The 27,810-nt window shown below is 38.6% G+C and overlaps 1 protein-coding gene across 7 annotated transcripts in view; it reads right to left on the bottom strand.

Annotated features, from left to right (window-relative positions):
• Positions 1-27,810, bottom strand: part of CCDC141 (coiled-coil domain containing 141) — a 224,136-nt gene that overhangs the window by 98,439 nt on the left and 97,887 nt on the right. For all 7 annotated transcript variants that reach the window (XM_043894547.1, XM_043894545.1, XM_043894543.1 and 4 more), the window contains one exon: positions 24,137-24,253. In XM_043894547.1, coding sequence (XP_043750482.1) covers positions 24,137-24,253 — 117 coding nt within the window. The remainder of the gene's footprint in view (positions 1-24,136; positions 24,254-27,810) is intronic.

The following is a 27,810-nucleotide window of genomic DNA, read 5'->3' as shown; positions in this document are numbered from 1 at the left end:
GCTTGCATTGCCCATCAACAGAAAATTGGATTAAAGATTTACTGAGCATGGCCGCGCCCATCAGAACAAGACCCAGTTTCTCCCTCAGCCAGTCTCTCCTATCAGGAAGCTTCCATAAACCTTTTATCCTTGTCCATTAGAGGGCAGCCAAAATGAAAACCACAATCACAGAAAATTAACCAATCTGATCACATGGACCACAGCCTTGTCTAACTCAATGAAATTATGAGCCATGCCGTGGAGGGCCACCCAAGATGGATGGGCCATGGTGGAGAGTTCTAACAAAACGTGGTCCACTGGAGAAGGGAATGGCAAACCACTTCAGTATTATTGCCTTGAGAACCCCATGAACAGTAATGAAGAGGCAAAAAGATAGGACACTGAAAGATGAACTCCCCAGGTCGGTAGGGGCCCAATATGCTACTGGAGATCAGTGGAGAAATAACTTCAGAAAGAAGGTAGAGACAGACTCAAAGCAAAAAAAAACCCAGTTGTGGGTATGACTGGTGATGGAAGTAAAATCTGATGCTGTAAAGAGCAATATTGCATAGGAACCTGGAATGTTATGTCCATGAATCAAGGAAAATTGGAAGTGGTCAAACAGGAGATGGCAAGAGTGAACACTGACATTTTAGGAATCAGCGAACTAAAATGAACTGGAATGGGTGAATTAAACTCAGATGACTATTATATCTACTACTGTGGGCAAGAATCCCTTAGAAGAAATGCAGTAGCCATGATAGTCAACAAAAGAGTCTGAAATGCAGTACTTGGATGCAATCTCAAAAATGACATAATGATCTCTGCTCATTTCCAAGGCAAACCATTCAATATCACAGTAATCCAAGTCTAGGCCCTGACCAGTAATGCTGAAGAAGCTGAAGTTGAATGGTTATATGAAGACCTACAAGACCTTCTAGAACTAACACCCAAAAAAGATGTCATTTTCATTATAGGGGACTGGAATGCAAAAGTAGGAAGTCAAGAAACACCTGTAGTAACAGGCAAATTTGGCCTTGGAGTACAGAATGAAGCAGGACAAAGGCTAATAGAGTTCTGCCAAGAGAACACACTGGTCAGAGCAAACACCCTCTTCCAACAACACAAGAGAAGATTCTACACATGGACATCACCAGATGGTCAACACCGAAATCAGACTGATTATGTTCTTTGCAGCCAAAGAGGGAGAAGCTCTATACAGTCAGCAAAAACAAGACTGGGAGCTAACTGTGGCTCAAATCATGAACTCCTTATTGCCAAATTCAGACTTAAATTGAAGACAGTAGGGAAAACCACTAGACCATTCAAATATGATCTAAATCAAATCCCTTACAATTATACAATAAGGGTTAGTCACTCAGTCGTGCCCAACTCTTTGCGACTCCATAGACTTCAGCCATCTAGGCTCCTCTGTCCATGGGATTTTCCAGGCAAGAATGCTGGAGTGGGTTGACATTTCCTTCTCCAGGGGATCTTCCCAACCCAGGGACTGAACCCAGGTCTCCTGTACTGCAGGCAGATTCTTTACTGACGGAGCAACAAGGAAAGGGATTATACAGTGGAAGTGACAAATAGATTCAAGAGATTAGATCTGATAGACAGTGCCTGGAGAGCTATGGATGGATGTTTGTGGCATTGTACAGGAGGCAGGGAACAAGACCATCCCCAAGAAAAAGAAATGCAAAAAAGCAAAATGGCTGTCTGAGGAGGCCTTACAAATAGCTGTGAATAGAAGTGAAAAGCAAAGGAGAAAAGGAAACATATACCCATTTGAATGCAGAGTTCCAAAGAATACCAAGGAGAGAAAAGAAAGCCTTCCTCAGTGATCAATGCAAAGACATAGAAGAAAACAATAAAATGGGAAAGACTAGAGATCTCTTCAAGAAAATTAAAAATACCGAGGGAACATTTCATCAAAGATGGACTCAGTAAAGGACAGAAATTGTATGAACCTAACAGAAGCAGAAGATATTAAGAAGAGGTGGCAAGAATACACAGAAGAACTATACAAAAAAGGTCTTCATGACTCAGATAATCACGATGGTGTGATCACTCACCTAGAGCCAAACATTCTGGAATGCGAAGTCAAGTGGGCCTTAGGAAGCATCACTACGAACAAAGATAGTGGAGGTGATGGAGTTCCAGTTGAGCTATTTCAAATCCTAAAAGATGATGCTGTGAAAGTGCTGCATTCAATATGCCAGCAAATTTGGAAAACTCAGCAGTGGCCACAGGACTGGAAAAGGTCAGTTTTCATTCCAGTCCTTAAGAAAGGTGATGCCAAAGAATGCTCAAACTACTGCACAATTGCACTCATCTCACATGCTAGCAAAGTAATGCTCAAAATTCTCCAAGCCAGGCTTCAACATTATGTGAACTGTGAACTTCCCGATGTTCAAACTGGTTTTAGAAAAGGTAGAGGAACCAGAGATGAAATTGCCAACATTTGTTGGATCATCGAAAAAGCAGGAGAGTTCCAGAAAAACATCTACTTCTGCTTTATTGACTATGCCAAAGCCTTTGACTGTGTGGATCACAACAAACTGTGGAAAATTCTTAGAGTTGGGAATACCAGACCACCTTACCTCCTTCCTGAGAAATCTGTATGCAGGTCAGGAAGCAACAGTTAGAACTGGACATGGAACAACAGACTGGTTCCAAATTGGGAAAGGAGTACATCAAGGCTGTGCATTGTCACCCTGCTTATTTAACTTATATGCAGAGTACATCCTGAGAAATGCTAGACTGGATGAAGCACACCTGGAATCAAGACTGCCGGGAGACATATCAATAACCTCAGATATGCAGATGACACCAGACTTATGGCAGAAAGCAAAGAACTAAAGAGTCTCTAGATGAAAGTGAAAGAAAACAGTGAAAAAGTTGGCTTAAAACTCATTCATAAAACTAGTATCATGGGATCTGGTTCCATCACTTCATGGCAAATAGATGGGGAAACAATGGAAACAGTGACAGACTTTATTTTTTGGGGCTCCAAAATCACTGCTGATGGTGACTGCAGCTATGAAATTAAAAGATGTTTGCTCCTTGGAAGAAAAGTTATAACCAACCTAGAGAGTATATGAAAAAACAGAGACATTATTTTTCCAACAAAGATCTATCTAGTCAAAGCTGTGGTTTTTCCAGTAGTCATGTATGGATGTGAGAGTTGGACCATAAAGAAAGCTGAGCACTGAAGAATCAATGCTTTTGAGCTGTGGTGTTGGAGAAGACTCTTGAGAGTCTCTTGGACTGCAAAGAGATCCAACCAGTCCATCCTGGAGGAAATCAGTCCTGAATATTCATTGGAAGGACTGATGATGAAGCTGAAGCTCCAATACTTTCGCCACCTGATGTGAAGAACTGAATCACTGGAAAAGAACCTGATGCTGGGAAAGACTGAAGATGGGAGGAGAAGGGGACGGCAGAGGATGAGATGGTTGGATGGCATCACTGACTCAATGGACATGAGTTTGAGTAAGCTCTGGGAGTTGGTGATGGACACGGAAGCCTGGCATACTTCAGTCCATGGGTTTGCAAACAGCTGGACCTGACTGAGAAACTGAACTGAACTGAACATGCATTGAGGGCCCTAGAGTAAAAGGTGGTGTGAAACACTTTCAGTGGTCGATGCTCCAGCTGGAACAAGGTTGAGAAACATTGTAGGTGTGGCTAAAAGCAGCTGAACCAGCTATGGGTTCACTTGCTTTCATAAATCTTTGTTTCCTTTTTTGTTTTTCCCTAATTCCTCCTGCTACTAAATAATCCCATTTCCTATCTTTGGACCCATTCTTTCATTTTCTGTCTGTTAAGATCTATAGGACATTCATCCTCAATGAGCTCAAGTAAGAAATTCTTAATATATGAAGATATAATTCTTTCAAAAAATTGGCATTGACTAAAATCTTCTGTCCTCATTAGACCACTTAATGAATATGGAGGAGCTGATGGAGGCCCAGAGAACAAGAGGGAAGGAAAGTGGAGAGGAAGTTAGGATATGAAGAGATAGGTAATAGCCATTACATGCTCAGCCTGGTGTTGGTATCTTAACTGTCTGCAAGAGAGTAGGTTTGATTCTTCTTGCTGTATGCTAATACTGTGCTAAATGCTTTACATGCTGTATCTGTGTAATCTCCGCCATACCCCAACAAGGTAGAAACTATTATTACCACCATTTAACAGATGGAGTAACCGAGGCTCAGAAGGATTAAGACAACACTAGTAAGTGAAAGAAGGAAAGAAAGAAAGTCGCTCAGTCATGTCTGACTTTTTGTGACCCCATGGACTATACAGTCCTTGGAATTCTTCGGGCTAGAATACGGGAGTGGGTAGGCTTTCCCTTCTCCAGAGGATCTTCCCAACCCAAGGACTGAAGCCAGGTCTCCTGCATTGCAGGCGATTGCTTACCAGCTGAGCCACCAGGGAAGAAGCCCAGTAAGTGAAAGAGCCAGGACTTAAATTCAGCTAGCTTGACTCTAGAACCTGCTTTCTTAACCAGTATCCAGGCCTCAGCTCTGCAGAGAGGTGACAAGCAGTGCTTTTGACACCACAAAAAGATTAAATACATTAACGTAGAATTTCAGAGGTGAAACCTCCATAAGGTCTGGATAAGGCCTTGAAACTGATACAGTCCTTATATGACCCTGGGATCTTCTGATTTGCAATCAGAAAGCTTATTATTTCTAAATAAATAAATATATAACTGAGAATTTACAGTCAAACTCAAGCTATATTTTGCTTAGCAACTGAACCAAAATAATAAAGCTCTTCTCTATGAATAAGAAGAGAAATACCTGTTCTCTAACAGAGTTCATAAATCTGCCTTTAGTATAAATTTTGCAAACAACATTGAAGAGAGCTTCTGGAGCAGAGCCAAGCCTTTGAAAACCCACTTTAACTTTGTGCTTCATAATGTGTGGGCTCTGACCTTCCAAGAAAACTGTAAAGGACCATTTTGTGCCTTCTATCTTTTCTTATTCGCTATCCCCAGTCTTCTTAATTACATTTTCACATGAACTCAATAGCAGTAAATGAAGCCAGGTTCACTCAATATTTCTATTCAATCTTCTCAGAAAATTGGTTCTGTTTTCTTTGGGCAATCTATAGGCAGTTTCCTATGTGCTTCCATGCCATTCTGATAATGTATTTCCCCAGCCATTTTTCTTCTTCTTCTTTTTTTTTTTTTTTTCCCCAAGACAAAACTTTCCCGAGTCATCTGAATCCATCACACTATTTTAAAACTTAGTTATCCCTGTGCGTTTAGGCTGGAGGAGCCCAGTGGAGAATACTGTCGTCCATTTTCTCTAAGCTGGTGCTGCCTGCCTGATAAGTGTTAAACTTCTGACTGGGTTTCAGTCACTTTGCAATAAAATATTTCCAGTACTTGTCCCCACCAGCAGAAAGTCAAAGCCTGCCATTTCCTTGGCTTTTGTTTGACAGATGGACGTGCATATCTGTGTGGCACTGTGCGTTCCTGGGTTCAGGGTGTCTCCACAGGTCACTCCATTATTTTCCTTTTTCACTCACAGTAGTAACCCTTTTAAACTGTACCTTTCAGTATTCCATTTGCTGAGGAAATTGAGCTTCTCCTGGATCTCTTGATTGAAAGGGTACTTTTAAGAGGATTAGTGCTGATAGACAAGAAAGCAAAAATGATTTCTTCTCCCCGCTCTTTTAACAGTCCCGGGTTAGCTTTTCAAATAAAATTACGGATTTGTATAAAAACTATCCAGCCAACTTTAAAAGTAAAATATTAGCCACTCCAATGGAACAGAAACAATATACTCACAATATGTTTAGTAAGCTATTATTCACATGAAAGCTTCCCTGATGAAGTGGATGGGGTGAGTTTAAATGACCCAACACCATGTGGTAAATTACTTTCATAAATTTGGCTTCAGAATGTAACTTTCAAGTGGGAGAAGAGGGACAAGAAACAATAGGGAGCATACCTGTAAACGACTAAGAAACTACCAGTTGTGGAGACGACTGGCCCATATCACACGCGTCTGGCAGAAGCATGTGCCCAGCTCATGTGTAGCTGCCGCAGCAGGGCCACCTCAGAGGACATCTCATTAGACACAGCTCATTTCTCATTCAGTCTCTACAGTCCCATTTGGTTCAGCATCGACTGACATCAAATCACAGAATTTTACATGATTGCATTAACAGATGGTACAAACAAAATAAACCTGGCAATTTTAATCAGAGAATATTTGAAAGTCTGTTTTGAGCTGGAAATTTTTTTGGAAGAAATGCTTATGCTTTTGGAGAGCGGCAGTGAGCCCTTGAAAAGCTGAAAGTCTCTGATCGTGCTGAGCTGGATTGCAAACAGGGTCAAAGTTTCTTCTCATGCCCCTTTCCCGGGCATCTGTAGCTGGCCTATACAAAAGCAAGGGTCATCTTGCTCTTGGATGAGTATCGAGTTCAGTGTCCACAGACCATCTGAACTCTGCCCTCACTGTGGTACACTTCAGCAAAGACACAGACAGATTGCAAACAGGGGAAAGCTGTGATTTTGTGTATCCCCCTAGAGATAAAAAGAAGTACGGTGTTTCACCTCCCAGCCGTAAGGCAGAAATCATAGCTATTGATTCAAGGAGAGACTGCGGGTAAGAGAGGAGAAATGGAAATACACTTTTTATTCCAAACTTAGTAAGTGGTCTCTAGCAGAGCATTTTGCTTTCCTGAGTCTTACGTCCCTGCTGTGCAAAAACAGCCACCACCGTTTCATATATGTCTCTGCTTCTCTAGTGAATCATCTGTAAATTCAATGAATTCAATGGTGAATTGGCTGTGCTTCAAATTCCTGGATTTCAGGTGCTATTAAATTTTGGGTTTTCAGCTATATTTTCCTTAATTACTTTACCAGGATTAGGACTGACAGTCTACAGCAGAAATGACAAATGTCATCAAAGTCATCTTTGAATAATAGTTGCTGCTTTCTTTTTTCTCAGTCCATTCAAATATTTCAAAAGATGCAAGAGAAAAAAACACATTGCTTGGAAGTTTCTTGTTTCCTTTATTCTGTTCAGTGCTTGGCCACCAAGTGGAGCCTGTGGTTCAGCTACACAGATCAGGGTGCTTGTTGCTAAGACTGAAGCAAAAGGATGTGTGGCAGAATAAATTTTTTAAATCAAATAAAATCAAAACAAATTACACTCATAAGCAAAATCTTCAAAATAACATTTGGAGCAGAAAGACATTTATTTCTTCTTCCTTGGTTCAACACAGTTTTTAGATAAAAATTTAATTACACGGGAAGTCGGGAAGAAATTGTCCCAAGATTTGTGTTGTCTGAGAATCATTATTTTTTCTTGAGTGTCTTGTCCTTGTTTTTCTTAGATTTTTGTTCCTCTTAATCACATTTTCTTCAAGTTGATTAAGTAAGGAGCAGAGCTAGATTGGGAGGTATTGATATTTCCATTTTTTAAATCAAAATTAATAAAGTCTAGCTGGCCAAATTGTTTTCATCTAACATAATTTGTCTATAATCAGAGTATGCCACTGGCTGACGAGGTGATCTCAGTTTATATTACTGTCTTCAAAAGACTTACTTTTTAATTTTCTAGAGAATCTGTTGGAGATATCTTCAGGATCTCAACATACAATTCAACTATGGGGAGAATTATTAGGTTTTGATGTTCGCTTCTTATGAAGATATTTCTAAATCGGATAGATTAAGTTGGGAAGGGGGAATCCATACATTTTACCCACAAGGAACATCACATATAGATTAGAAAGAACAATGGCTCTTAGTTGCTATGAACAAGATCAATATAAGAAAACCAATTACATTCCTATATAGCAACAATAGACAATTATCTTTTCTAATAGAGATTCCATTTATAAAAGCAATAAAAATTATGAGGCAGTTATTTGTTCAAATATGTATTTGGCAGGCCTGTTCTATGCCAAGAATTTTTCTAAATACTTCATCCAGGCCAGTGAATTAAGTAGTGGGGTAAGAGGGGAGCTCCAATGTTTGTGACGGTGGCGGTGTAACATGTGTTTTATTTTGTCTATAACCAATAAACATGATAAATCAGGGCCTTGTCTAGTTAGTCTGAAGACGATCATACTGTGGAATAAAGACACAAAGCGCAGGTTAGGGGCCTGACAGGTGCTGTGGAGAGCAGGAGCTGTGTGCAATGTTAAATACGGTGGTCAGGGTAGGCCTTTTCAAGTAGTGAGACTGTGCAAAGACAGGCAGGAAGTGAGGGGATGAGCCAAGAGAGTCTCTGGAGAAACAATTTTCCAGGTGGAGGGCGCAGCTGGAGGTTTTCAGGTGTGAGTCTTCCTGCTGGGGTGGAGAAATAGCAAGGAGGCAGGGTGATAGCGCTGAGCACCCCACGGAGGAAGCAGGAAGAGAAGCACAGTGGGTGCTGACTGGGGGTCCACAGGCAGGCGCTTGTAAACACTGAAGTCTTTTACTCAGAGAAAAGTTGAAGCTGTTGGAAGGCTTGGCGCTTAGGATCTGATTTAATTAAAAATAAAAGCATAGGGATCTCATTTGAGAATACTTTGCAGGTGGAGGGGTGCAAGGAGGCATGCACAGTGATTCTTGAGGAAGCTCCTACAACTAGCCGGGCAAAGATGGAAGTGGGTCATTCCCCAGGACTACAGTGGAGATCATGAGAAATGATAGGCTATTCTAGATCTGCTTGGACGACATGACCCAGGTGATTTCCTGTGAGTGAGAAGAAGAAACAATACTCTTCTGACCTGAGTGACTGAAAGGACTGAATTGCCCTTAAGTGTGATGTACAAAGCTAGACAGAAGACATTTTTGAGTGTGAAGAAGAAAAATTCAGTTTATGACATCCTCTGGATCCTCTCTGGAAAGAATGTGCTTAAGCTCCTGAAGTCAGTACTCACCACTGACCTTTAGACACACATGTACACACATGCACATGGATACACACTCACATAAACTCACATTCCACTAACAAATACTCTCACAGTTTCCTCTCAAATATATCCTAAGCCTTTTAGACCAGAACAGTCTATTCAAAAGGATTGTGAAAAAACAGAGCTATCAAGTTGCCTATAAGCAAAAGAAGATCCCAAACCTAAAAAAGCAACAAGAAGCTAAACACTCAGAAGCTTCAAATACATTTTTAAATGTGCAGATGTGTGGGTAACATACACAGCGAGTGGTTCTTCTTGTTCTCGGAATCCAGAAGCAAAGTGAGTGCAAAACTCAGCTACCATAAAGGTTAAGTGATGCCATACCTCAATCCCAGACAGCAGGAATGGCACAAAGAAATGGTGCAAAACCCTTGACGGATACAACCCATTCAGTTTTCAAAAGTCCTGCATAGTGACAGATAACAAGCAACAGGACTTTTTGTGATCAAACGGTGTTCATACCAATATAATTTCCCTTTACTGTTTCCCTTTACTTTGCAGATAATTCATCCAGGGTGACAGGTGCATAACCCTTTCTGATTATTCCCTAAAAGTCCCCTTGTGAGTTTTTCCTCTAAGTCTTTCTCAGTCTGGGTTCCCAGTTACTTACTGAACACGGTGGTTTAGTCACTAAGTCGTGTCTGTCTCTTGCAACCCATGGACTGTGGCCCGCCAGGCTTCTCTGTCCATGGGATTCTCCAAGCAAGAATACTGGAGTGGATTGCCATTTCCCTCTCCAGAGGAATCCTCCTGATCCAGGAATCTAACCCTGGTCTCCTGCATTACAGACAGACTCTTCACCAACTGAGCTATGAGGGAAGCCCAAATGTCATGATAGGTACTGAACAAATGGATGAATGAACACATGGATGAATGAGTGAATGAATTAATGAATGAAAGCAATTTAGTTTTGGAACAAATATAACTTTCTTTTCCCAGAACCTTGTCTACCCCTCAGAGATATTGGATGTAAACTGTGAATATTTTATGGAATTATAAACAGGTTCTGAGAAAAACTCAAATCTAAAAGAATTATTTGTTATCAGACACATGTTCTTATATTAATCATATAAGAATAAAAAATCTTTAAGTCTCTTTATCACTTAGATATGGAGTCTAAAAACATCAAACTTGTAGAAATAGAGTAGAATAGTGATCGCCAGGGGCTGGGGAGGAGGAAATAAGGAGACAATGGTAAGAGAGAACAAACTTCCATCTATAAGATGAATAAGTTCTGAGAATCTAATGTAAAACATGATGACTACAGTTAACACTGTACTACACAACTGAAATTTGCTAAGAGTACATTAAACTATATAATTAAAATTTACATACACACAATGATAAATATGTGAGGTGATGGATGTGTTAATTAACTAGATGGGGGAATCCTCTCACAATGTTACATACGTGTAAGACATTGTTATGATAAACACTGTAAATATCTTACAATTTTGTGTCAGTTATATCTCAATAAAATTGAGCTCCACAGGAACTTCTAAAAAGAAGACTGGAGTTGAGAAAAGGCATAAGAGTTGGAGATCTTTCAAAAGGTCCAGAAATCATTAAGATAAAACCTATATTATCATTGTGGGATTAGATAACTTCATACCAGCAAAATATGAAATACAAAAAGAGCCACATTTTAAGCATTATATGTAAAGAGAATGGAAGAAGAGATGGCATGGAGAAAGGTTTAGAAGGAACCACCAGATGGGAGAACCAGAGAAGGCGGTGTCTCAGGCACGAAGGGCACAGAGTGCTCCAAGCCATCTGTTCCTTGAGAAAGAACAGCTTTTCCTAATGCATGCAAAGGATTAGTGGGTGGGGAGGTCAAGGGGAGCAGAAGATGAAGCAGTTGTATTCATTTTCTAGGGTTCTTGTAACAAAGTACAGTTGACCTTTGAACAGGATGGATTTGAACTACAAGGATCTGCTTATACACAGATTACTTTTCAGTACACATACTACTACGTTTATGGTCTGTGGTTGGTTGACTCTGTGGATGTGGTATCCATGGATATGGAGGGCTGATTGAGAGACTCGAGCATCCATAGATTTTGGTATCTGCAGGGGTGTCTTGGAAGAACCAGTCCTCCACGGATACTGAAGGACATGTGTACAAAAAACTCAGTGAATTGAACAACAGAAACTTAGCCTCTCACAGTCCTGGAGGTTAGTCTGGGATCAAGTCTGAAATCAAGGTGTCAACAGTATTGGTTCCTTCTCAGGGCTGTGAGGATATAATCTGTTTCAGGCATCTCTCTTGGCCATGTAGATGCTTATCTTCTCCTTTTGTCCCTTCTTATCATCTTCTCTTTATGCATGTCTGCCTGTGTTCAAATTTCCCCTTTTGATAAGTCATATTGAATTAGGGCCCACTCTAATAACCTCATCTTAACTAATTACATAGGCAATAACTCTATTTCCAAATAAAATCACATTCTGAGAGACCAGGGGTTAGGACTGCAATGTGTAAATGTTGGTGGACCTGATGCAACCTATCAGAATAGTCACAAAAAGGTAGAATAATGTCATAAATGTTGAGCAGCAATGGTTGTTTTATATTTTGTGAGAGAGTAAAATGTAATTGAAACAAGAGAAGGGGTGACTGAATATGAGGTATTAAGAATGAAGAGAGATACAAAATGAAAAGGTGGGAAAGGTGGGGTTTAGAAGAATGGATAAAGGCTTACATTTGGAAAAGAGGAATGAGAAAAACATTTGGAGAAGAGAAGTGGAATAAGAGACAAAAAGAACAGGGAAGAAAAGAGTTAAGAGGTTTCACTTTGTATGACTAAGTGACTGTGAAGTTAGGTAAAGGCTGGATGAGAATTTTAAAAGAGACTGAAAGATTCAAGCTGGTTGTTATGGGGACAAAGCAGGGAATTAACAGTGAATAACTGCTGTTAATAATGGTAAAGAAACTGCCTGTAATGCAGGAGACCTGGGTTTGATCCCTGGGTCAGGAAGATCCCCTGGAGAAGGGAATGGCTACCCACTCCAGTATTCTTGCCTGGAAAATTCCATGGACAGTGAAGCCTGGCAGATTACAGTCCAGTGGGTATCAAAGAGTCAAACACGACTGAGTGACTAACTTTCACTTTCCCACTTTCAAAGAAGAGAGTTTATAAGGCTGAATGATAATAGATCATTTACTTTTTAAATAGATCTAATCCAGAAAAAGTGTACTAACTGTTTCATCTTCTTTGAGAAGCAAGAATATGGGTGATTCTTCTTTGAGAAGAAGAGAAAATGGGTGACTGAATTTACTCACAAATAGCCTTTTTCCACCCTAAATGGTATAAAGAGGGAAGCCAGAGGGATCGGGTGGAGAGGGAGGTGGGAGGGGGGATCGGGATGGGGAATACTTGTAAATCCATGGCTGATTCATGTCAGTGTATGACAAAAACCACTACAATATTGTAAAGTAATTAGCCTCCAACTAATAAAAATAAATGAAAAATAAATTTAAAAAAATAAAAAAAATAAAAAAATTACTTGCCACACACATGCAAAAAAAAAAAAAAAAGGGAAGCCAAACAAAACAGTGAAAGGAAAGCAGAGTAGGATGAGAGCACTTTGGGTAAAGCCATAAAAACAAGTGTGGCCACAGGAGTGCAAAGTTGAAGTGAAGGCCTTTGGAGTAAAGAATGTCACAGAAATCTAAGGTCACTGAACTGAATGTCACCAAAGGGATGCTAAATTAGCACAGAAAGATTGTAACATTTAATGTGTGACTGTATTAAGACATGCTTCCCTGATAGCTCCAGTAGTAAAGAATCTGCCTGCCAATGCAGGAGACGCAGGTTCAATCCCTGGGTAAAGAAGATCCCTGGAGAAGGAAATGGTAACCCAATCCAGCATTCTTGCCTGGGAAATCCCATGGACAGAGGAGCTAGGTGGGCTTATAGCCCATACGGTTGCAAAAGAGTCGGACACGACTGAGCAACTAAACAACAACATATTAAGACATAATAACATGGCTTTTCAGGTGTCCACCTCAAATAGATTCAACTTCACTATTATTACTATGATAGTAATATTAACTTGAGTTAGAATAGTAACTTTACGAAGTCATGCTTTGTGGAAATTTTTATTTAAGGGCTAACAAATGACAAGAAGGAGGAGGGCAAGGAGAAGGAGGAGAAGAAAAGGAAAAAGAAAAAGAATATATAGGAAGAATGTTTATAAAAGTCATAACCAAAAAAAACAAAAAATTCTAAGCATTTAAACTTAATGAGCTGGTAAAGGTTTCATAAGAAGGTGACAGCCGGTAGGTCTGAACCTAGTGATCATAGAGTACAATATTCTTTATTTGCTTTCTTAATTCATCCCCTTAGATGGGCATAAACATTTCTGAGAAACTTTCTCAGTTAAATTTCCCTTGGAAATGAAAGTACACAGTTCACTAAGCTTTAAATTAACCCATAAGTTAAGGCTCAAGTATGGTTACAAAGTGAAAAATCCCATCATTTTATAGATTTTCCCAATGCTTGCAGGCAAATTCAATACTATTTATACATATTTTTGCCTGCTAGTAATTAAATTGTTTCTAATTTATGTTCTGTGAAAAATGACATCTGCTTTTAATTGGGAAGTTCATTAAAAAATCAGACAAGTAAAACAAATTATTCACTAAAATGAAGACAGAGGAATTGAAATGCACTAATGCAGGTGTCTCTACTGTTTGGAGATTCAGTTAATTTCTGCCGTGAGACATTTCAGATTCAGACTCCATTTTATTTTTTAAATTAGATGAAACATTATAAAAGTAACAAATACTTCTTCAATTTGTAGACTTTCCTTATAATCATCACAGATGATGTCAGCTAATTAACTGAAACAATATATATTTAGGTGGTTATACCATTTCTTTTGCATACCTTCAGTAAAGGAATTTGGGGATGTAATAGAAGTTCAAATAGAATAGTCAGCTTCTTTATTGAGGTTAATAAATACTACAGTGAGAAGAAACTAGCTAACAATGATTGTGAAATACTTTGAAACTATTTGGACAACCTGGGAACTATAAATATACAAACTCTAGATATTTCTACACACTTCCTGAACCACCTAAGAGACCTACAAGTAGCTCCTTTTGTACAAAATAGTTCAGTAAAGTGCTATTTCTGTGGAAATATTTCTATTTTTAAAAAGGAACAATCGAATTTTAAATACTTCTCTTTTGATCTTCAATTACCTGAGTGATAAATGCAAGCAACAAAAATAAATCAACTTTTAAGCTCAGAAATCATGTCCACACACCTAAAGAAACACAAAGATTTATTTAGACTTACATCTTTCAAGGTCTTACAATGACCCAATATTTCACCTCCATCACTTAAACTCGCTTTCATTCTACTGCAGTTCTCTCCTTGTCACCCAAAGGGTAGTACAGAGGCTGATAGCATCAATATTACATTGAAATTTGTTAGAAATGCAGATACTCAAGTCTCAGCCCAGATCTCATGAATGACAATATGCATTTTAACATCCCTGGGTAATTCATGAATACACTTTAGTTTTAGTTTTAGCTCTGGTCTAAAATACAGTGAAAGAAAGTCTTTTTACCATTAGATAGATGAATAAGAGACAAATGATTATGGATGGGGAAATTAACAGATTATATGACCTTATATATAGAAAATTTTAAGGGGTTCTAAGAAAAACTATTAGAGCTATTTCAGGGTACAATATTAACACACAAATCAGTGTCCCTCTATAGACTATAAATGAATAATTTGAAAAGGAAATGAAGAAAAACTTTCATTTATAATAGGATCAAAAAGAATAAAACACTTCAGAATAAATTTAAGGGGGTTCAAGATCCATATGCTGAAAATGATTAGAAAAAAAAAAAAAAACTACTGAAAAAGTTAAGAAGACCTAAATAAGTGGAAAGGTATCCTGTGATCATAGATCAGAAAACCTAATGTTGCTAAAAAGACAATACTCTCAAAGTCATCTACAAATTCCTATCAGAATCTCAATGGCCTCTTTTTTAAGAATGGCAAAGTATATTCTAACATGTAGAACAGCAAGAGACCCCTGAATAACCATAAAAATCTTTGAAAAGAACAAAGTTAGAGAACTCAGTCTCAAATCTCACTACAAAAACTACAGTAATCAAAACAGTGTGGCACTGGCATAAGGACAGACATACAGATCAATGAAATAGAAGTGAGAGTTCAGAACTAAACCTATGCATTTGTGGTCAGTTAGAAGGCAATGGCACCCCACTCCAGTCCTCTTGCCTGGAAAATCCCATGGACAGAGGAGCCTGGTAGGCTACAGTCCATGGGGTCGCTAAGAGTTGGACATGACTGAGCAACTTCACTTTCACTTTTCACTTTCATGCATTGGAGAAGGAAATGGCAACCCACTCCAGTGTTCTTGCCTGGAGAATCCCAGGGACGGGGGAGCCTGGTGGGCTGCCATCTATGGGGTCACACAGAGTCAGACACGACTGAAGTGACTTAGCAGCAGCAGCAGCAGTCTCAATAAGGGTGCCAAGACTATTCAATGGGGAAAGAATAGTCTCTTCAACAAATTGTGCTGGAATAATGATATCTGCATGTAAAGAATGACCCTTTCTTTACATCATACATATAAATTAGCTCAAAATGGAGCAAAACCTAAATGTAAGCGCTAAAGCCACAAAATTATTAGAAAAAAACACACAGGAATAAATCTTCATGACCTTGGATCTGTCAATGGTTTCACAGCTTTGACATCAAAAGCAAAAGCAACAAAATTAAAAATAAACTGGACTTTCTCAAAATTAAAAACTTTTGTTCATCAAAGCACACTACAGGCAAAGGGAATGAATAGACATTTCTTCAAAGAAGATATTCAAATGGTCATGAAAAGATCTTCAACATCACGAGTTTTTAGCTATTTGTTGTTTAGTCACCAAGTCACTTCCAGCTCTTTTGAGACCCCACGGACTGTAGCCTGCCCAGGTCCTTTGTCCATGGGATTTCCCAGGTAAGAATACTGGAGTGGGTTGCCATTCCCTTCTCTAGAGGATCTTCCCAACCCAGGGATTGAACCCATGTCTCCTGCATTATCAGGCAAATTCTTTACCACTGAACCACCTATTGGCTATTAGGGAAATACAAATAAAAATACCACTATTGGATAGTACTTCACATACACATACTAGGATGTCTAGGAAAAAAAATTTTTTTAATATAAGAACAAGATCATAAACTAAGTTTTGGCAAGGATGCAAAGTTAAAAGCATTGTACATGGTGGGAACTGTACATGTGTTCCCACTGATAATGGGAACAAAAAATGGTGCAGCTGCTATGCAAAATAGTATAGTGATTCCTCAACAAATTAAGTATAGTATATTTATACAGTAGAATATGATTCTGTCATAAAAAGTAATAATGTATCATTACAGGCTACAATATGGATGAACCTTGAAAACATAATAAAGAAATCAGACAAAAAAAGGCCATTTGTATGATTCCATTTATGACATATCCAGAATAAGTAAGTCCATGGAAAGTTGATTAAGGATCATCAGGGGCAAGGGGAGAGAGGAATAAATTGTTTAATGGGTGTATGGTGTTCCTTTTTAGGGCCATAGAAGTATTCTGTAGCTAGATAATGGGACAGTTAAACAACACTGTGAATTTACTAAATGTCACTAGAGGTAAGATTTTAGGTTATAATTACAATCTTTTTTTATTAAGCCTCTATTATGTTGTACTTGTGTGAGGCATCATGCTAAGTACTAGTGTATGAGAATACAACTAATACTCAATAATACAACAACTGCATGAATTAGGTACAATTATTATCCTCTTTCACAAAAGGGGGAACTTAGGTTCACATGTAGAAGAAATTTGCCCCCAGAGTATATCAGAAGTAAGCAGAAATGCTAGGATTTAACTCTAGGCCCTGCGAGTGTACCATTCACTCCAGTGCCATATTTTGAGATACTATGCATTGCTGCCTCAATACAGTATATGCTGTATCTACACAGTTTAGTAATAAGCAGTCATTAAGAAGCATACTTGAAATATGCATTTGAATAGAGGAATGCTTATGAGATAATGTTAATTGAAAAAAACCACACTGCAAAACAACAGATACACAATTTTGCATATAGACACACACAGATACATATACAAGTTTGGAATACTCAAGTTTTTTTATATGTTTTGTATTGCCTTGTTGTTTACATTTACATACATGCACTATGAGTGATTTTAATTTTCTCTAGTTTTCAGTTCTGAAGCTCAGTCCCTCAGTCGTGTCCGACTCTGCGACCCCATGAACCGCAGCACGCCAGGTCTCCCTGTCCATCACCAACTCCCGGAGTCCACCCAAACTCAAGTCCACTGAGTTGGTGATGTCGTTCAATCATCTTATCCTCTGTCGTCCCTTTCTCCTCCTGCCCTCAATCTTTCCCAGCATCAGGGTCTTTTCCAATGAGTCACCTCTTCACATCAAGTGGCCAAAGTATTGGAGTTTCAGCTTCAACATCAGTCCTTCCAGTGAACACCCAGGACTGATCTCCTTTAGGATGGACTGGTTTTAGGTATTTCTAATTTTTCCAAAATGAGAGTATATTATGTGGTCAGAAAAATAAAACAATAAACATATTTTTAAGGAGCCACATTCTTGAGGTGGTTCTATTGATGACAATTATGTGTTTAAATTATTCAAATAACCTTGCAAGAGACTCTGCTTTACTTTCTTATCTCATAGTTACAAATATTTTGTAGCTTTAAGCTTGACTTTTTCCTCTGAATAAACTTTCTGTGGGACTTAAGCACTGATATATTTTTTAAAATCTCCAAATAATATTATTTGAAGGAACTTGAGGCCAAGATCACAAATCCAATTTATGAAATCACTCAGCAACAGCTGGAAAATATTTTCAATGACTTGGAAAATTGGATTAGATGATGAATCATGGAAGACAGTTTTAATCTTGAAGTTCAGAAATGTGAATTCTACTATATTAAAACATTGAAGATGATGCTTCTTTATACCATTTTCAGTTTGTTTTCCTTATAAACTTCAAAGGTTATTTGGTAATCAAGGACTTTATCAATAATATATAGTCATCTATGAAAATTAAGGGTTTCCCAGTGGCTCAGTGGTAAAGAAGCTGACTGCCAATGCAGGAGATGCAGGTTTGGTCCCTGGGTCAGGAAGATTCTCTGGAGAAGGAAATATCAATCTGCTCCAGTATTCTTGCCAGGATAATCCCATGTACAGAGGAATTTGGTGGGCTACCATCCATGAGGTCACAAAGAGACACGACTTAGCGACTGAGTATGCATACATGAAAATTAATGAGAATATGAACATACATGAAATATATGGGAAAATTCTCTAAGTCAGTGTCTCAAACTTGAGACTTTGCATGTCTAATGATTTCCAGATGCTGCTGTCTAGTAACCACACCCTCAATAAGGCTTTATGTGGTCTCCTTTAAGCCTTTAAAATAGTCATTCATAATTTCCCTTTCAAAAGATATTATATCCCACCTACAGTTACTCTCATTCAAACTTCAGTTGTTTCTTGAGACATTTTTGCCTTCAGCATCACGTCCTTCCATTCTTATCATTCAGATTTTTTCCAAGGTAATCTAAATGAGTTAAGCTACTACTCCACTTACATTGTATCTCATTGCTTATCTGGTCTTGAACCCAAATGCATACAGGGGAAAGGTATATAATGTAAACAACTGAAGCAAAAGCGGCAGAGGAAGTCAGTGAGGAACGGTGGGGACTAAGCAAGCTGAAGCACACACTCCTTTCCAAAGGAAATAGCTATTGCTGGGCTCCAGCCAAGAGTTGCTATGTCTATGTGAACAGATGAACTTGACATTACCAGGTCTTCCATTTTTTAAAAGGAGCAGGAAATCTGGATTTTATTTTTGATAAAAACATCATTATCTTAAGATTGGTAGTGAATTTTTAAAAATCCTGACCCCCCCAAACAAACTACATAAAATCTCCAGGCATGAATCCAGATGTCAGTATTTTTTCAAAGCCCTTGTGTAAAGTAATTCTAATGTGTACCAACTGCAAAGGGCCTGAACTGAAGCAAGAGTGGACCCTATAAAATTTGGGGATTATAGTCCACCATGGTGGTATAAAAATGACTTTAAATTGAAGATAGCTAAACATTTAGCAGCAGCAGAAAGAAGTATTACCTAAACTTAAATGAAACCTCCTACACAGCTTCCCATGACCCCTTCCCAGGCAGTTTTCTGACTGAAAGGAGACTGACACGGCGCTAAGTAACTATGAGTTCAGCTGCCACAAACCCTCCCTCAGGACACCCCTAGCCAGGAAGAAGACAGACTGCTCATCTACCATCAAGAAGCCAAATAAAATCTTCCATATTCTCCCACTGAAGCCCTAAAAACTTTTCTTTTGAAAAATTGATCTTCGTAAAACTTTACTTTGGGCTATTTCAAGAGTTTTCCATTACTGGAACCTCCCATGTACACCATGTTAAAATAAACCTTGTCTTTACCCCTGTTAATCTGTATATTTTCAGCCAATTTGCAGGGCCCTAAACACTGGACCCAAATTGGAAAAGGTTTCCTCCCAACAGAATTAAATGTTGGTTGCTGAAGGCAGTTCTTAGATAAACATTATTTCTGATGTACAGAAGAAGGAATGATTATGTCTTCTCAAAGGAAACAATAACGAAGTGTTTGTTAATATATTATTTTAATAGCCCCTATAAACAACTCTGAGCTCCAGACTTTGAATTCAAGCCTTGGTGCACCAAACTGACACAGGATAAAATCTAAGAGTATTTAAGGTTCTTAACCAAAGGGTGGTTTATAATCATCCATGCCTGCTATTTCTTTACCTGTTCCATATGTAAAAGGAAAATATTTTTCATGTTTAAAGGAAGTATAATTTAATACTCATAGTTAAAATTACTCACAGTTAAAAGTTGTATTAAATTTTTTTTGAGTTCATTTCTTTCAGTACAGTATAAATAAAGTTTATTAAAATATTTGAAAGTTGTCATATTTTGTATTTGAATGCATTCCAGGAAGCAATGAGAGAGGAATTTTCAATGTTTATTTAAAAGGAACATACTGAGTAGACTAAAAGCAATACAGAACAACTCACTGCTGTTCGTCTTAGCTGTCGGAACAGAAACACCTACTTTCCTCTGTGTTACCAGATTATCTATATGTGGTTCATTAATGAGTCCTCAGCTTCAGGCCTTATGTCTATGTTAAATCTCCTTTGAAAGAAACATTCCCCCTTCTTATCCTTATACCCATATTCCAATAAAATAAAATAAAATAAAATCCAAGTGTAATATTCTGCTTCCTGTGTAAGGACATAAAAAATTGGATTCTTCCTCTAAGAATGAGGAATGTCATTGTTAAAAAACCACAGATATAAATATTTGGATGTTTACACCATGGATGGGAGAGGAAACATTTTTGGAGGCATTTTCACAAATACTTTCTGATTGAATTATTCATGGTTCCTCCTTACAGGTGGGGAAGGTGAGCTTGAGAGAGGTCAAGTGTACCCAAGACTGCATAGTGAGTGACAGCAGGAATTCAAACGTGTTTTTTCCTATGTAAATGCAATCTTTATTTTTAGAAAACACGCTAGCACAGGTGGGAAGAGTTAGTAAAGATGGCTAAGGAAAATGTTTGACCAGCAAAGGTCTCTAGGTCCTTTCAAAAACCTGGGCGTTGTAAACAGGACCAGCATTGTGGGTAAGTGACCTGTGCCACACGGCATTTGTTTAGAAGGCCCCATGCTTGGTTTAATACGCTGCTGCTGGTCTATTGAAATTTCAGTAACTTTTTGAGAAAAGCTTCCATATTTCCATTTTAAACTGGATCCTACAAATTATGTAGCTTTTCCTTTCTGCAAAGGCTGACAAAGCAAAGGTAAAGTTTATAGAGAAGAACCTTCCTTGAGGGGTTAGTTCTCAGTGTCAGGGCCACGTGGCTTTCTGGAGTAGAGTAAGGTCAGATGCCTTAGACAGGAGATAGGCCAGGGGACAGCTTTCTGGGTGTGATGCCTTCTGTCCCCACCTGCCTGGTCATTGTTTGTCAATGTACCTTTTCAGGAAAGAAAATCAGAGTCCCAGCCCAGTACCAGCCAGAGGAGATAAACAGGAAAGGACCGGACTCTGACCAGGCGGACAGCTCACGTATAAAAGAGAAGCAACCCGACTCTTTCTTAGCATGCCCTCTTCAACCCTCCCTCAGGTGAGCTGGGAAGAATATGGGAAATGGGTCTTTGGAACAAAGCAGGGTTCAGGGTCCAACCAGTGGGAGGTCCTCCTAGGAGTCCCCTCCTTTGTGTGTGTCTAGGATCAAGGAGCAAACCACAAATGGTAGAGCCCTAAAACTAACAACAAGCTCTCAGAGGCATCTCCTTGTACCTTGAAGCCAATTCACCCAGAAAAGGCCAAGCTGGCTTTCACCCCTCCCATGCCTTACCAAGTGAAGTTGCTGATATCCCAAGGGAATGTTAACTCATAGGGGAAGGTAACACCTGATGCACAAAATACATACTGAAATACGTAAGTGTGAGAACTGAGAGTCAATGCACTGGACAGACCAAAAATTTAATATATGAAGAAAGCACACATTAGGATATAAAGAAGGACATGCGATAGATGAAGCAGGAAAAAAATGATGACGCAGAATCAGTGTGAGGGATTGGGTATGAAAAACCTAATAGCTGAAGTGGAGAAGTCAGCAGAAAAGTTGACCAGCAAGGAGCTCAGTAGAAGAGTCAGTGGACTAGAAGGTCAAGTATTGTAAGGAATGAAGAAATGGAAGGCAACCAACATTATGAAGGGAAGAATTAAGACATCAGTATCTATGTTTCAGGACTTTCCAAAGTTATGCTGCATCTAGAAATTATCATAGTGAAGATCACAAAGGATTATGTAAGTTAGATGCAACCAGTGTTGTGGAAAGAAACACAAGAAATCTATGCCTTAATAGAATTCATGCAGATTGAAAACATGTAACTCTGTATACATTTTAAGAATGGGAATATGTCTAAAGACATAGACTGTTAGAGTAGATGCCTATGAGAATGGGGATATGAGGAAGATAAAGATTAAGGGAAAATAATAAATCAAGAAGCCAACCCTGAGATCTAGGATGAACTAGAGTTTGTGTAACTTTATGCTGTTGGTGATGGACAGGGAGGCCTGGCGTGCTGCGATTCATGGGGTTCCAAAGAGTTGGACATGACTGAGCGACTGAACTGAACTGAACTGATGCTGAGGACCAAACACTTAAAAATAAATACAGAAAGATAAGGATGGCTAGGTAGGCAAAAAGAGGCTAAGTCACTATTAAAGTCACTAGATAAAAAAATAAAAAATAATAAAAAAAATAAAAATTAAAAAAAAAAAAGTCACTAGAGAATCACAGAAAGTCACTAAAAGGAGGTTTCTTTCTTCTGGAAAGAGGGTTTAAAAAGCAGACATGAATCAAACACCCTTTTTAAACGCCAGACACTGTCCTAGGTGCTAGGAATACCAAGATGACTAAGATACTATCTCCACGTTTAAGAAATGTTGCCGTTTTTTCAGTCTAGTCCATCATTTCAACCATCTCTGAAAAGGTGTTTTTCATGTTACTTTAAATTTAATAAGCATAATAGTTACTGTAATCTAAATCCTGTCTCTTTTATGAAACTAAAACTTAAAAGGAGTTTTAAGGTTATCAAGGAGCACTTTCTGTGGCCTCAGAATACTCGTCCATTTTTCATCCAGTGAAGTTTACTTCTCTGTAACGACCATGCCCTGTTAGCACGTCTTCTCTAGGGAATGGCTGTGGGTAAGGATGGCCTCTGAAACAGTTGTCCTGGGTCTACTGTCTCTGGACTGAACATTGCCCAGACCTTTAACTCTCATCACAGACAAACTTGTCTATCACTGGTTTCCCTTATTCTACCTTATTTAGGAATGATCACCCTCACCTAAACGACCATTACTCCATTCATCTGCTCAGATCCCTTCCTTCTGAAAGGCCATCCTGGATCACCCTGGGACAGAGTGTCACTCCCTCTTCTGCGTTTACACTGACAGGGTTTTTTTCAACCCACGTGACACAGTGACCTCTGCTGTCTTGAACAACCAGTTATCTTGCCTTTGGATTATCTAATGTCACATACTGATGACAACTGTCATCAATTTTTATCAACAAGTTATGTATGAGCTCTCATCTCTAAATAGATATTCAATGTCTGAAAATCTTTAAAGATGCCATTGAGATCAGGGGTTCCAAAGGCCAGCCCATAGTTGAAGGAAAATCTTACAACATGTGGAATGCTTCGTAGGAAGTAATAAAACAGGAATTCCCAGAAAACATTATTTTTTTTAGAAAATAACTTTATTTGCAAGGATGCTTAAGAAAAAGAGGTTTCTCTGCCTCAGTTTCCAAAACCAGTTTGGCTCAGAAACTACTTACTGAGTATATGGAGTAATACTCAGCTTCTGTAACAGATCTATAACTAGCTCCTGGGTGACTCAGGACCCTGAAAAGAAGTAGTCAACTTGTCTGAAACAAGGAGGAGCTTATATTCTGAAAGTCCATTTGTAGTAGCGTGAGAGCAGTGAATACTTTAAATCAGTATCAAGATTTAAGAACTTTCTGTTATTAATATCTTGGGTAGTTGATAGTTGTAGGTACAGCTAAGTCATAAAGCTCTGGAAAACAATGGGCCAACACTACTAGGCAATGGTTGAACATAAGGACGTCAAAGCAAATACATTTTTATATGTTTGGGAGGATGGGTTTGGAGGATGGGTTGGGAGGATGGGTGGGAGGGGAAGCAGCAGGTTGTGTTTACCTAGGACAGGTTTTTAAAAAATCAAAATGGAGCACCAGAAAACTTGGAAAATCTTTATAGATTCTCACATGTACAAATAAGTCAACTTCCAAACAACAAGACACAATGGCAAGAAGAACACTGCTAGAGGTTGTTCTGCTCCTCCTGCTCTCTACACTTGATGGTTCCATTTTACACATCTAAGCACCTCCAAGTGGTTGCCTGAGTGGTAGCAATTACTTTTTGCAAAACTAAGAACATGAAACAAGTTAAGTAAAATACGAATGCAAACAGCAAGCAAACTATACAAACGAGTTTTTACTACACCACTGTATTACCTATAGAAGTGTATTCAAGAGAAGTCCATGCAGTTTTCAGTTATTTTTTTTAATGAGTCTCTTACCTTTGCTTTTATTATCAGTTCTTCATGCTTACGAATAAGTTCCTCATTGTCTGAAAGAGATGTACCTAGACCTTGTTCCTCTAAATCTCTTATAGTTTTCTGAAACCAACAAGTGACCTAGGTAAGAAGCAACAAAGAGAGGTCAAATTTCAGATATTAGAATGAATGAATCAAAATTCTCCACATTTTCAAAATGTAAACTACTTCAATTTCTTTTTATACAAACTCATGTGTTTCATTAATATGATCAGGTTTTTTCTTCATTTCAATCTTTTCATTTTATTTTTCTTCATTTCAGTCTCTACATGCTTAAGAGAAAAAACAAAATAATACCCCCAAATTATAAAAACAACATATCATTTCACTGGATCACATAGCATGAAGAAAATAATTCAAATTCAAAATCTCCTAACAAACAAGAACCAAAATAGATCCCACACAATCTATAAACCATGCATTCTTTTAGAATATAAATCTTCTTTTCTGTATAAGATGATCAATCTGAGTATAGTTACATAGTTATGTGAAGATATTAAATAGCATGTGTAGAACTATATTTCTACTATTAGAAGACAATGTACAAATACTTAGTTTGCTACAACTCCTGAATATCTATATCCAAAAAAAATGAATGGAGAAGCTACTAAAATTCCATAGACCTTATAAATGGCTAAGGACATAACTTACAATCATTTAGACTTGATTTGCAATATGCACCTTACACAATGTTAAAACAACAAATAATAAAAGACATAAAAGAAGCTGCGTTTTTAAAGAAAGATCATATAAGTTGACATGAGACTGATAAAAAAAATTCCCTGATAACTCAGTTGGTAAAGAATCCACCTGCAACGCAGGAGACCCCAGTTTGATTCCTGGGTTGGGAAGATCTGCTGGAGAAGGGATAGGCAACATAAACCAGTCAATCCTAGAGGAAATAAGTCCTGAATATTCATTGGAAGGACTGATGCTGAGGCTGAAGCTTCAATACTTTGGCCACCTGATGTGAAGAACTGATTCATTGTAAAAGACTCTGATGATGGGAAAGATTGAAGGCAGGAGAAGGGGACAACACAGGATGAGATGTTTGGATGGCATTACCGACTCAACAGACATGAGTTTGAGCAAACTCTGGGAGTTGGTGAAGGACAGGGAAGCCTGGTGTGCTGCAGTCCATGGGGTCACAAAGAGTTGGATACGACTGAGCGACTGAACTGAACTGAGACCGATACCATGTGGCCCCAGGATACAGATTCTTTATCCCAATTAAAGGAGAGTTGGATTTTTACTCTCAAATCTTATACAGCATTATTCTTATGATCACATCATAGCTACTGATTCCTAAGAACCCACTACATGCTAGACAGTTTGCTAGTTGTTTTCTGGGTATCATCTTTTTTTCTCTTAACAACTCCGTAAAAAGTATGATACTATATTGACCTTGCAGAGATGAACAGAGGTTAAGCAACTTGTCCAGGGCCAATAGTAAATGGCAGAGCTAGGATTTGTCCCCAAACCTATATTATTCCAACGTCCATGCTCTTTCCACTGTGCCCTGTTGCTATCCTCAGGTAAAAGAAAGTCTTTGGTCATCAGGGGAAACTACTTCACATTTGAAAAATGAATCCCAGCAGCCCACTCAAAGTGGTGGGCATTGTCCAGAATATATACTGTGTCTTTCTTCAGCCTAGTTTGTGTTGGCTGCAGCAGCCTCAGGATTTCTCTGTATTTTTATAACATGGAGAAATGTGGCCAGGGAGAAGGCTAGGTTAGTCCTAAAGTCCTGCAGGTCCACACAATAAACATATACCACCCCCCCCCTCGCCCCGCCACACACACACACACACACACTACACAGAAGTCAAATTAGGGATTACCTAGAATAATACCCTCCATTACTGTTACAGGGCTGATAACATCACACGGCCAGATCTATACTTGGTATAGACCTATACCAAGTATAGAGATGCTTGGTATAAGTGTTGGTTGTCTATACCAAGACTTAGCATTTTCCAGCATGGAATAAGAAGTCAAGTGGGCAGCAAGACGGTTTCTCCAGCTTTCTGCTAATTGGAGATTTTTGTTAACCCCAGCATTTTAGGCTAGTGTCAGCACAGAGAAAAGACTAATAGTGACCCTGAAGCAGTTTTCATGTGAAGTCTGCCTCATTCTCTTCAGAATATTTGGTATTCCGTGCATAATACACCCATTAGCCAGTGCCCATATCTAAAGTACCGTGTTTATGTATTTACAACTATCTGAAGGTGGTTTGTCTTTCCGGCATCCCAGAAGTTAGACCTAAATGATATGTATTACATGCATATTAGAACCCATGGAGAATATTTTATCAAGAGCTACAAAATTTGTACATTAATTTATTAAATTGCATTAAAAATCTCACAAAAGATGCTATAGGCCTGCACAAAAACAAAAAAGGGATGATTTAAGGGTTTCATCAAAGAAAAATGGCTCATGAATATAGCTAACTTTCAGAAATCCTTTATTTTATTAAGTGCCAGGAGTGAGCTTCATCTATTTTTATCTAAAGTAGTAGGAACTCAGAAATCTCAAGAATGCTTTAATAGGGAAAGTTAATATAGAATCTGAGTGAAGAAAACATGGGGACAAACAGGTGCTCACTAATCTCTAAAAACAGGTGAGAAGTCTGATCCCTCAGATAATCCTGTTCGATTTTGTGAGTCAAAGATTTGTCATTTAACACATGTCAGCAGTGATGAATGCCAGGAAGGAGTTAGTTATTTTGATTTTTTAAGGTATCTTCTGACATCATCCCCTAGATTTGGCAAATACTATTTTAACCTCCAAAGGCTACTACTCTTTTGGGCATGGCCATACATATTTCCTATAAGAGAATGTAGTTCAAGATCTACAGTGGTATTTTATATATCCTGGTCATACACCTGCCTAATAAAGCATACTGAGTCTCTAAAGCTATACATTTTTTACTACCTAAATGCACCCTGGGAAGAAACTTGAAAACAAAGTGGCATAACTCTCAGAAGAAAATGGTTCATCATGGGGGTGTTAAATCTCATCATGAGGCAGTCACACACATGACTAGCATCTTAGATCAGATTTACTTTATGTGCTGTGGGATGCACACAGAATAGACTGAGTCTTTCTGATGTAAAAGCAAGACATCCTAAATAACCAAGAGCATGTCAACCATAATGTAAATCAGTCGTATCCTGTGAGTAGCTACTGCAGACAGCTGCATAGATACTCCAAGAACAATTTTTATAAGCATTAGATTATATCAGCAGTTATCCCAAAGCCTGGGTGATAAGGACAATAAATGATGCGTCAGGACATTCTTTAGAACATGGTCCCTGCAAAAGGATAAAAAACACGAGTTAAGAGCTGGAAACATGTGGAAAGAAAGAAAGAACAAAAATTCAGAGTGTGCACACTGGAAATTGGTTCTGGGTGATGATGGACTAAGGGGGAAAATGAGAATATTGTTTCTTTCTCTTCCTGGTTCTTACCTTTTAGATTGATCTAAGTGATGTGTTTGTGGTCATCTCACCTGTCTGACATGAGATTCTAAGTACTTGGTGCTCAGAGGATGTAGAATTAAGGTGGAGAAGAAATGGGGCAGATTTTTTTGCAGAGGGGAAGTGGAGATTGGAAAGAAACACCTACCAGAGGGTGAA

This window comes from Cervus elaphus, chromosome 33 (assembly GCF_910594005.1).
Source record: "Cervus elaphus chromosome 33, mCerEla1.1, whole genome shotgun sequence".
NCBI classification, from domain to species: Eukaryota; Metazoa; Chordata; class Mammalia; order Artiodactyla; family Cervidae; genus Cervus; species Cervus elaphus.
The sequence above is the reverse complement of the archived record's forward strand: the minus strand, read 5'-3'. Positions and strand labels throughout refer to the sequence as shown.